This window comes from Theropithecus gelada, chromosome 2 (assembly GCF_003255815.1).
Source record: "Theropithecus gelada isolate Dixy chromosome 2, Tgel_1.0, whole genome shotgun sequence".
In the NCBI taxonomy this organism is placed as follows: Eukaryota; Metazoa; Chordata; class Mammalia; order Primates; family Cercopithecidae; genus Theropithecus; species Theropithecus gelada.
In genome coordinates, this window is record NC_037669.1 from 159,678,416 (window position 1) to 159,690,909 (window position 12,494).

At 40.2% G+C, this 12,494-nt stretch overlaps 1 protein-coding gene across 2 annotated transcripts in view; it reads right to left on the reverse strand.

Moving 5' to 3' along the window:
* Positions 1–12,494, reverse strand: part of ACPP (acid phosphatase, prostate) — a 50,448-nt gene that overhangs the window by 4,555 nt on the left and 33,399 nt on the right. The window contains exons 9-10 of one of the 2 annotated variants that reach the window (XM_025375939.1): positions 11,444–11,547; positions 7,435–7,604 (exon numbers count right to left, since the gene is read on the reverse strand). In XM_025375939.1, coding sequence (XP_025231724.1) covers positions 7,435–7,604; positions 11,444–11,547 — 274 coding nt within the window. Of the gene's footprint in view, positions 1–6,970; positions 7,605–11,443; positions 11,548–12,494 lie in introns of those variants that run through there. The other variant, XM_025375940.1, reaches the window with a different exon arrangement.

Sequence of the window (12,494 nt, forward strand, 5' to 3'; positions counted from 1 at the left end):
CCCACTCTGTGTTTGAGAAGAACAAAGCTGTGGAAAAGATAGGATGGTGGAGATACGTTAGGCCTGATAGAGAATTATTGGAAATACCTTTAATAAGACACTGAGGGCTTAGAACTGGAACTGTGGCCCTGGGAATGAAAAGGAGGGAATTCAAGAGATGCTCCTGCAGTAGAATTAACAGGCTTTAGTAACAGGCTACGTATACTGGTAAGGGAGGAGCTGTGGTCAAGGCAATCTCGTGGCTTCTTGTTTGGGTGACTGAGAAGATAAATTGAGATTGGGACCACAAAAAAAATTGGTTTGGAGTAGAGAAGATAATTTATTTTGTCTCCAGTGTGGGATTGAGACAGGTTATTATCTTGATAGAGACTATCAGTAGGCAGCTTGACAAAACAGGTCAAGAATTCTACAGTTAGATGGGGAAATAAGGATTTTAGACATAGAAGACAGAGGCCTGGGTATACCGGCTCATACTGAATGTGGAATGGGGAACCCGAGAACAAAGAAAAGACTCCGGTGAGTGCACGTGCTTTCTCTCCCTGTGATATTTATTTATTTATTTTTAAATGATATGCTTCTTTGTACTGTAAAATATTTCAGGAGTTTGGCAGAGCATTGTCCTAGACACTGAGAAAAGAGAACATGATCAATTGTATCTTACTACAAAGAGATCTAGTACAGGTAATGACTGAAAAGAGTCCTTAAAACAAGAAGCCAGTTACAGCATCTGTCCTCTCCCTAAAACCTTTCCATGAGCACAACAGCTCAACTTGACCTGTGGAGCACTTAGTGCTTGCCTCTGCAGCCTCAGCCGTCCACACATTCACTAGCCTTTTTCCAGTTCCCAAAGTGCTCTATGCTGCCTTTAGCCTCTTGGCCTTTATGCATTCTCCTCTGTTGTCTGTAACATCCTCCTCTCTCCTCACCTTCATTCACCTGCTTAGTACCGTTTCTCCTTCAGGTTTCAGTTTGAACATCACTCCTCCAAGAAGCCTCCTCTGACCCATTAGGCTAACTGCCTGTGCTGTATTTTCTCCTGTATGCCCTTCATCTAGAATTCACCATACTTTGCTGTTAGGGCTGATTTAATTATTTATTTCCTTGTCCACCCCTCCTTTCTCCATAAGGTCTGCAAGCCATAGGGGGACAGTCTTCTTGTCTGCTGCTGTTTACTCGGCAAGCTTAATGCTTGATACATAGGAAAATATTGAGTACATAATAGGTACTCAGTAAATCTATGGCTTATTAAATAATCATGTATCTTGACCCACCAATCCTATTTTTGGAAATTGGTCTGAGAAAGTAGTCTATAAGACACCGTGGAATGAAAAGTGAGTATGATATGGTAGAAATCGGATATTGGAAAGTATTCGGCTTGAATCCTGATCCTATTACTTGTGGCATGTTATCCTCTGAGGTTCAGTTTTCTTCTCTGTAAATTGGGGATACTAATAGCTGCTTCACAAGGAAAGAAAGGCCACTGAATTAGACACTGACGGCTTTCAAAAGAGAAGTTTTTAAAAAAGAGATGACAGAAGGGTGGACATAATTTTATAGAATAGTTAAGGCATAAGATGGATGTAAGAAAATACTACAAGAACATGTAAATCATTAGTTCAAGAAAATTGGGATTGAAGAGAGTGAGGTGGAATAAGCACTTGAGGGTGTTTTGATGAGAGGATATTTGGGCATTTTCATAGTATAAGGGAAGGAGCCAGTGCAGAGGAAGAAAGTGAAGTTAGCCAAAAGATTCTCTGGGGTCCTGAGGAGACTGTGGAGATGGGCTCACACTCACAGTGAGGTCAGCCCATGCAGGGAGGAACATGGTTTCCTGAGGGACAGCAGCAAAGGAAAGTTAAAGCTACTGAGACATTTTTGAGGTTGTGAGAGTAGAACTTAAAAGACTTATCAATGGATTGTCTTGCTTATAAGAATAAAGAAAACAAAATGGAATCAGACATTTGGGACAAACAGGCCTTTCTGCAGGGAGTAGGAAAAGTGTTCATTAGAGGTGAATACATTTACCAGAAAACATTGACTCAGTTGAGGATGGAACGAAATGTCAACATTCATCGTTTGAAATGGTGACAATAGGCTTGGACTTTTGCTTGCTTCAGCTCTACTCACAGATCAGAATGAAAAAACCATGTGACTGACTTGATCTAGAGGCTTAGGTATTGGCGTGGTGAGCAGTGTATGGGATAGGTCAGCATTATAGCTGTCAGAATTGCCTAGGTTTAGGGCAGTAGTGGAATGAGGAGCGAATCGGAGCATACCAAAGCAAGTTGCCAATGTCTTTAGCAAATGATGAGATATATTCCAAGAAACTGAAGATAATGGCAACAAGAATGAGGAAACAGGTGTTATAATCAGATGGCCTCATCTTTGAGGGAGGAGCGGTGCTGGATATCATTGAACAAGGGATATGATTGAACAAGGGATATGATTGAACAAGGGCTTTTAATAGCAATGGAGGAACAGGAGAATGGCAAAGCAACTATGCTGAAAACAGAAGTCAAATAATAGAGACATGTTGGCACATACAAATGTGTAGATGGCCAATGATTGGGTCTCTACAGTATAGTCACTTTTGAGGCTCATTCATAGCTTCTCTCTCTTATTTATAAATAAACTGAGTTCCAGGCTTCTGACATCTGAGCCCAGCCACAAGGAAGTCAGGCCAGGTATGCAGGGCTGAACATGTATTCAGTTAGCAAATAGTGATTGAAGGCACAAGGTTCTAGGCATTGTCTACTGGCTAAAGACTAAAGAGGAAACATGGATGGTTCCTGCCTTTAAGAAGCTCAGGGTTGAATCTGGGGCATGTGTATTTGTGCTGCAGATTCTCAGCTTTACAAAGATAATGAGAGAAAACTGGGACTTCCCAACAGTAAGTCTCCTTCTTGTGAAATAATTAGAGTTGAACATTGAGATAGGGGGTGGGAGAGCACTAGTGAAGAAAGTCCGAATGTGTTAGTAAAATTTTGAAATTAAAGAAGCAGTTTGACAAATTTTATTATTTTCAAGCAACGTGCTACGGCCTTAGACTTATGAATTTTCCAGCAGACTCTGGTGAATTTAATTGATATGATCTGGAATCTGGTTAAGTGAGTCTACTGGCACTAGCTAAAAACACTGCTTATAGTTGTGGGTAGAATTTCATGGGTGGAACCCCCTACTCTAAGGAGTAGGGTTGCAAAGTATCTTGTATATATAGGACATATCCTATATTTAATGATTTTTGTCTTGCTTCCTGTATCGGCTTTTTCAGAACATCCTAAGTGTCCTGTATTCTGTTTTTTTCCCAATGAATTACAAAAATTTGGCAGTTACAGCCATTTGTCAAATTTATCTAGGCATCCTGTACTTTTATTTGCTAGATTTGGTGGCCCAACTAACGAGCTACTCAACCCCTACAGCCTTCCATGTTTCAACCTTCTCTGTAACATCTCTCTTCTAAGGTGAGTGGCCACCCAGCCTAATGGGCACTTCTTATCTCAGGAGTTTCCCAACATTGAATGAAAATCTGTCTCCCTGACATTTTTACCTGCTGTCCCTAGCATCTCTCTTTAAGATTATACTGAATAAATCGAATCTTTTTCTTTACAGAAGTTCAAATATTGAACTCACTGTATTAGACGCCACATCTTGTCACAGACTCTTAACAAACTTTCTATGAGCCCAAACCAGTGGCGTGCTGGTAAGATTTGTAGCATTTAATTTCTTTGGTGAAAATACTCCTGCCACATTGGAGCTGCCCAAGTGAAGTGGCTGAACTGAGAGTTGGGAACTGATGTACACATTCCACTCTTGAGATCTGTATAAGCGGGCTGCAGCACATCAACCCTTACATTTTTCTTTTTATTAACATTTTTTGCTGCTTAATCATATTTCACTCTACCTGCATATTAAATTGTTATTTGTGTTTTGAGGGAAAGAATTCTACAAACATACCACAGGTAGATTTGACAAGAGGAGGTGAGAGACTATGGAGAATGAAGAAGAGGGTAAGGTAAAAAATAACTCCTAAGTTACTAGATATTGCTGCTCATCAAGATAGACAAGAGTAGGTTCAGGGAGAAAAGTTAACCAATTTATTTATTTATTTATTTATTTATTTATTTATTTATTTATTGATTGAGACAGAGTCTCGCTCTGTCGCCCAGGCTGGAGTGCAGTGGTGCGATCTCTGCTCACTGCAAGTTCTGCCTCCTGGGTTCACGCCATTCTCCTGCCTCAGCCTCCTGAATATCTGGGACTACAGGTGCCCGCCACCACACCCAGCTAACTTTTTGTATTTTTAGTAGAGACGGGGTTTCATGGTGTTAGCCAGGATGGTCTCAATCTCCTGACCTCATGATTCACCTGCTTCGGCCTCCCAAAGTGCTGGGATTATAGGCCTGAGCCACTGCGCCTGGCCAAAGGTAACAAATTTATATATTAATTGGACAAATATTTATTGAGCACCAATCCATGCCTGGCATAGATACTTCTAGGTACTGAGGACAGATAGAGCAGGGAACACACCAGATAAAATCCTTGTGGAGTTGATATTTTATCTTTTTAGAAATGGCCCATTGAATGAAACCTGTGGGACTCTCTTTGGAGACTGAACCTTCTGATGAGTAACTCTCCTCTCCTTTCCAGCCTTAAGGCACTAGGACATTTGATAAATACCTTTCTAGTACCTTGAACCACACCATTAAAGTTCTCCATCCAAACTTATTTTTTATTTTTTTAGACAGAGTCTCACTCTGTTGCCCAGGCTGGAGTGCAGTGGCACGATCTCGGCTCACTGCAACCTCCGCCTTTGAGTTCAAGCACTTCTCCTGCCTCAGCTTCCCAAGTAGCTGGGATTACAGGCATGTGCTACCAAACCTGGCTAATTTTTGTATTTTTAGTAGAGATGGGGTTTCACTATGATGGCCAGGCTGGTCTTGAACCCCTGACCTCAGGTGATCTTCCCACCTCGGCCTCCCAAAGTGCTAGGATTACAGGCGTGAACCACCACATCCGGCCTCAAACTGATTTTACATGGTGCAGTTGCTACCTTCCTCAGAAAGCCTTCCCTGACCTTCCTTACTTCCCCCACTCCAAATCTGGGTAACTCTTGTTCCCACAGTAACCTGTGTAGTCATAAGACATAGCCCTGGTTTTTCCGTGTTGTACAGTATGTATCTCTTTACTTCCCTAGTATATTGTGCACTTCCTGAGGTGTTTTCTCAGCAAATTCCATCTTAAATAGATGAGGCAGAGCCATCCACAGCTTTGCCTTTATCTGAAGTGGTAAAGTCCAAACTACATTTTCAATGTAAAATGTTCATTTAAGCCAGTCAAATAATTTTACTTTATATTAATATTTTCCATCTTGTTATACTAAAACAAAAACCCTAGACACAAAGGGAGTTCCTGAAATCTGCCTAGAGGAATTTTATTTTAATTAAACACACACATACGTTTTTTAAAGTTCATTATAAAAGCCATGCTTTTGAACTTCCTAATAATGACTTTATTCGCTGTTTTACATTTGGCTCACTGCTAGAAGACAGTTACAAGCATAAGAAATGGACCCAAGGACAGACATTTACTTGGGAAGGAAATAACACAAAGAAGCGTATCAATCGATGTCTTTGTCAGTCATGTGACCAACCAGGAACGGGGGTGGCTTTGCTCTAGATTCTGGCATCCAGTAGAAACCATCTCTAGAAACCATCTCATCTTTATCCATAATGGTAATAGAGCACGGTGTTCTCTAGACACATGTAGATCTGCCACATGGCAAATCTCTAAGACTCTTAGGAATGTCCTTTGAACGTGATTTCTTCTTGCAAAGTGGGCAGTTTCAGCAGGACCTGTAAGTTTGCTTAGGTTTTCTGAAGATACCGGCATTAAAGACTTAGACTTACACATTCCTTTTGTCCTCCTGACATATTTCGTAACCACACTCTCAACATTCCAATAAGTTTTGAACTTGGAGGCCCTTAGAACATAATTACATTTCTAATAAGTTTTGAACTTGGAGGCACTTAGAACATAATTACATTTCTAATTTTGTTTCAGTTTGATATGTGTCACTTCCTTCCTTCCTTTTTTTTTGGTAGAGACAGTGCCTCACTATCTTGACCAGGCTGGTCTTGAACACACCAGGCCTAAAGTGATCCTCCTGCCTCAGCCTTCCAAAATGCAGGGATTACAGGTGTGAGCCACTGTGCCTGGCCTATACTTCCTTTCTTAAATCAACTATTTATTTATTTATTTATTTATTTATTTATTTATTTATTTATTTATTGAGACAGGGTCTCAGTCTGTTACCCAGGCTGGAGTACAGTAGTGCACTCTTGGCTCACTGTAGCCAAGTGATCCTCCTTGAGGACTATAGGCACACACCACCATGCCCATCTAATTTTTTGTATTTTATGTAGAGACGAGGTTTCACCATGTTGCCCAGGCTGATCTTGACCTCCTGAGCTCAAGTGATCCTCCCATCTCGGACTCTCAAAATGCTGGGATTATAGGCGTAAACCACCATGCCTGGCCTTAAATCAACTTTAGAGTCAACATCTATTATCACTGGAGCTTCTAGAGAAACTCCATCATGTGGTGCTCTCTTTCCTGATGTGTTGTGCCCAAACAGCTTGTTCTCATCAGATGACTTATTTGCTATGATGTCTATACTTCAAGAGCTGCTATATGTATTACATACATCAAATCTTTCTGTAAAGTTTGATTTTTGTTTCTATAAAAGGAAAATAAATGTTCCAGGACCAAGGGACACAAAGAGTTTTAAAATTTTTAGTTCTGTAGCCTCATATATTTTAACAGAAATATAAAAACAGATAGTAGCAGTTTTCCAGTGGAGAAAACTTTCCAGATGTCTCCACTGTATCTCCTTTCTTTGCCTCTCCTTGAGAGAAGGCTGGAACCGATGGGTAAATTGGTTTTTTGCCCATCAGCCTATTCACATCTTTCCTTCCTTGCTCCTACCCTAGATTGTGCATTTTTGTTTTAAAAATCTGTTCCATTTCAGACATTTAAAGAACAGCCTTATCTAATCCTGCTCAAGCAAAATCTCAGAATCCTTAAATACAAAAGGTCCTGTGTGGCCAGTCATATAGTTTACGGCAACTCTATGAACTTTGACCTAAGTTTTATCTCTGATTATATTTGGGACTGCTGCCCCTTTACATCAACACTGAAAAACAAAACAAAACTTAGGCAAGTTTTACGGCAAGCTGGGGAAGGGGCATGTGAAGAGGTAGGAATTGCCTGAGGTTGGGGGTCTCTAAAACATACAATAATCACCCAAAACCCATTTTCCTCAAAGCTGGGGGTAATGGCTAAAGTACATTCTCAAAGCATCATCTGCCCTGAGAAAGGGCAGCTATTCTTTCTGCAGAGATCTCTGTGCACACTAATCTGTACTGTCCTCAGTACCTTGATGGCTGCTTGTGGTCATACACTCCGTGGACCAGTCTTGAGGGATCACAGGGCCAACCAGCTCAGCAAACCTCTCCAGAGGACAGCTGGAGCTGCAGCCAGGTAAAGTGAGCAGATACGGCTCGTGCTGCGTCTCATTCCGATAGTACATCTCCACAAAGTACTCCCTGGCAGACAAAGGCAGAGGAGAGAGCTCTGTTAGTTCTGTGTTGTTGAACTGCCACTGAATTTCTTTCCACCTGGACTATTACATGACAGTTGAGGGACTAATGGAAAAACTTATGGGGAGATTTTAGCCAATTTAGGTGTGTAAATGGGGAGACTGGGGCAGGCGGGACAGATTTGCAGGATGGAAATGGGAGGGCTTGTTTGTTAGATGAGCAGGGACATAGGAGGTGGGCACCAGGATGCAAAATCAGAGGAGGTGGTGAGAAGTGATGGTTGCAGGGAGCTGGGTGTGACTTTGAGCCTTTGGATAAGAAGTGGGAGGCAGGTGGGGGTGTTGAGTTTTCTTTCTCCTCCTCCCTTCTTTATAGGCTTCTCATTTACTCCTTTTTTTTTTTTTTTCTGTTTCTCGAATATTTCTTTCAGTCCTTCTTCTGAATGTATCTCCCCTCTCCTTAACTAGGCCATAAACATGGAATTGAATAATACATAACATATGTGCTTGAATATATAGCAAGACTGTATCAGAAAATTATTCCTCAGAAAAAAGATGTGGGTATGTGTTCCAGTCCTTCCATTGTGTCACATTAAGGAGAGCTCTCTCAATGCTTAATCTCAAAAAAAAAAGAAAAAAAAAAAAAAAAAAAAAAAAACCAACAATGTACTATTTGGGAAAGTCCAATGGTGTAAATTAACCTCAGTTAAACCACCATGAGTTGCTTATGGAAGCCATTTGCTAATCAAGGAGGCAGGAGGGGAACTCAAGTAGGATTTAGTGATCCTTCTTTTGGTGGTAACCTTCCAGTGGCTACTTTTGGATGTCATTATAAACAAGCCTTTTAAAACATCACTTTAAAAAGCCATATAAACATAGTAACTGCAAATATTCACTTATAAGATGTCTATAATGCCGGGTGCGGTGGCTCACGCCTGTAATCCCAGCACTTTGGGAGGTTGAAGCGGGCGGATCATGAGGTCAGGACATCAAGACCATCCTGGCTAACACGGTGAAACCCCGTCTCTACTAAAAATACAAACATTAGCTGGGCGTGGTGGCACATGCCTATAGTCCTAGCTACTTGGGAAACTGAGGCAGGAGAATCACTTGAACCTGGGAGGCAGAGGTTGCAGTGAGCTGAGATCACACCACTGCTCTCTAGCCTGGGCAACAGAGCGAGACTCCATCTCTAAAATAAAATAAAATAAAATGTCTATAAAACTTACAAAAACCTCCCTAATATTATATGAATGGATGCTTATATCTTGGAATAACTTTTTCAGCAACAGCATCTTCTGTCTTAAGATGATATGGCCTAGATGATCAATACTCCATCAAACTCCATTATTCTCTTTCCATAGAATTGAATTATGGCTCAGAAGTGACCACATTGCCAAGACTCCCTTGTACCTAGGTGGAACCAAGTCACTAATTTAGCCAGTAGAAAGTGAGTAGAAATGATATGTGTCTCTTTTAAAAAGCTGACGTGGTTCATAAGCAGGTTGCTGCCTTCACCCTTTCATTCCTTCCTACAAGCTGCCTGCAAGTGAACATGGCACTCTTGAAACTGTAGGTCCAAAAAGGGAACCCTGGGTGCCTGAATCACCACGTGTGAATCCCATCTATTAATGTACACCTGCATTGTACTGTTAGATAAGTGTGAAATTAACTTTCATTGGGTTAAGCCTTCAAGAATGTGAGGTTCATCTATATAGAAGACAAAATTACCCTTATTAGTGAATATATGTGGGAAACAATTTTAAAAGACTCAAAATTGGCTTTAGTGGTGAAGACACAAGCAAAACATGCATACAAAGAGTTTAGATAAAATCATTTCAAAAAATGTAAAAGTGAAACAAAGCAATATTAACTTAATGAATTATTTTATATAGTCTATGATTTTAAATCTCTATCTAACCCAAAATTAAATCTTTAAAGAATATTTTTAGCTACCTTTTCTACAACCTGAACAGTTTACATATTTAAGGTGGCTGAAAATCTAAAATATTCTCTCTTTGTGTCTCTCTCCATATCTTCTCACAAGACAATGTGAGATCACTTCACAACCAGGATCACCATAAGCAGGCTTAGACAGAATTTATTAACTCGAAGCCTCCTTGTTCCTAATTTAAAAGCAATCATGTTTAACCTTTGATATTTCCCTAGAGTGCCAATAAAAAAAAAAATCCTAATATAGCAACAAATTGGTCTTGACCTTTATGTGACCCTTGGTTAATTATTTTCTGTACGTCACTGGCCTTCAGTTGAAAAAATACTCCATACTTCATTCATAATATAGATTTAACTCAGGGTGGTAAGAGAAGGCAATTCAGTGGGAGAAAATGCTTCTGTGCATCCAGAAAGCAAGCTCTGGACCACTGGGGTCCAGAAACCAGAAAACAGGGAGGTACAAGTAGAGTCAGTAGCTTCTCTTGTCTTATTCCAAAGGAGATGGTGCCTGCTCCTGAAGCTGATCCTGGAATTTGGTTGGATTTATTAACTCTGTGCCCAGAACTAGCCTTTTGAAGGGCAGACTTGTGCTGGACTTGTTATTAAGAGAGGGTTGTATGTCTCTAGTCCTTTCATTCCCATTTTCTGCTCTATTTGGCCAATCTCCATTTTGTGGGTCTTATCTCTCCACTCTGACTCTAGATATTTGAGAGCAAGGTTAACTAAGACCACATTTTAGTTCTAGTTCATTGTGCCTGACACCTAGTTAGAGGTTCAATAAAGAATGTATCTGCCATTCTCTAACTGTGCAGAACTCTCTTTGTAAGCAGTGAAGATATTGGTTGAGAATGAAGTCTCTGTGCTGTTACTTTCTTACTCTACAAATTCAGGGGCCAGAAAGTTACATCCAAGACTACAAAATTTGCGAAATGAAATACAGGGCCCATTGCTTAAACATTATTACAATTTAAAGATGGCAACAGCAGATCATTAAAACAAGCATGGGCTCTTTTGAGCCAGGTCCCCATGTAACTGCAGTCAGGTTGGGGTGCAGCTATTGTGAATACCTTGAGGGAAAGGCAAAATAGATCTCCCTGACTAATCCTGAAATAAACTCTGGGGTCACTGCCTTAACTCAGCCCTTTCCTTGCTCTTATTTCACTAATAATATCCCATGAAGTCTGGTAACTTGTCCCAAACACCTCCTTCTTCTCCTCCCAATGAGAATGTCATTGTCACAGCAGATAAATATTTTTGGCATGACCTTGGCTGTGATAATCAATTCTTCCCCAGTTTTTCCAGGACATTCCTGGTTTTAACAATGAAATCCACATGTTCTGAGAACACCAGATTTCATGGGTCAATTCTGGGTGAACTGGGACACTTGGCTACTCTAACTTTGACCCTTCTAATGGGTTTTCAAGATAAGCCGTGGTCATCTGGTGAGGGCCACATCAGGTCACAAAGAGGTAGACACCAGTTAGAAGTTTAAGAATCTTGACTTGTGGATATGAATCATTAGAAGCTGAATGAATATGTTTGAATTCTTTAATTTAAAAGATATTTTATAACCATCAATAAATTTTTCTCTTGCCAAGTATATATATAATACATGCCTACTTCTTAGAATACCTTAATTTTTTTAAAAATGTAATTTCTGTTACATAGGCTATTTCCCAAATTTTTCATCTACTGTGCATGTTATTTTCCAATAAAAGTCTTCATGAAAAAGAAAAAAGAGACATGACTAGCAAAGAGCTTGTTACCACCATTCTTCCCTCTGAATATAAAACCAAATCAAAGACAAACAGGCACACAACCCTTAACCCAAAATAATAATAATGAAACCTAAGGTCCAGTGATATTGGTTTTGAAAAGCACTTAGTCACTTACCCCTTCTCAAAGTACAATTCCATCAAGTGGCAAGCAGCGTAGGGAGGAAGGAGTCCGTTGAAAACATCTAGCGCCACCTGTAGGCCACTCACAGTAGTGTCATGCTACAGAGATTGAAATCAATTTTATCAAGCCTGTTCAGATTCACATTCAATAGGTATGAAACACTTGTAGAGCACCATGATGGCTTCTGATTCAATTCAATTTCCCATGCGCCCCATAATGACTTAATAAGTAGAGAAGGAAAGATTTTGGTTGCGTATTAGCGGTGTGCTAGGCAGTACGATTTAGATATGTATCATTATTTCCACTTAAAAGATGAAGAAATTGGCTGGGTGTGGTAGCTCATGCCTGTAATCCCAGTGCTTTGGGAGCCCGAGGCAGGCGGATCACTTGAGGTCAGGAGTTCGAGACCAGCATGACCAACATGGTGAAACCCCATCCCTACTAAAAAAAAAAAAAAAAATGCTGGGTGTGGTGGCGTGGGCCTGTAAATCCAGCTACTTGGGAGGCTGAGACAGGAGAATTGCTTGAACCCGAGAGGCAGAAGTTGCAGTGAGCCAAGATTGCACCTCTGCACTCAGAAGGCGACAGAGTGCAACTCCATCTCGATAAAATAAAATAATTTAAAAAATAATAATAAAAGATGAATAAATTGAGACCCAGGGAAATTAAGCAACTTGCTTAATGTCATATAACCCAAAAATGGAAGAAAGTAAATTTGAATCAAGTCTCCTTAAGTGCTGTGCCTTTTTGAAATACTTTCAAAGTATTTCAAACACATTAATGCTAGATTATATTTTTCTATAGATTAGCATCATCTGTGATTTAAAGTTGTGGAAGAATATATGAGGTTTAAATGTTTAGGGAAGATAAAATACCAGAAAGTATAGGGTGCAATTTAAAAATAATTGTAAAGCTAAATGTTTACCCCAGAGTGTCTGGAAGGTATAGGGGAGTGGTTTTCAACCCCCTTTCTGCCACTGATTAGCTATGTAATCTTAGGCAATCCTCAACTTCCGTATCTACAAAATTGGGATAACATTTGGCT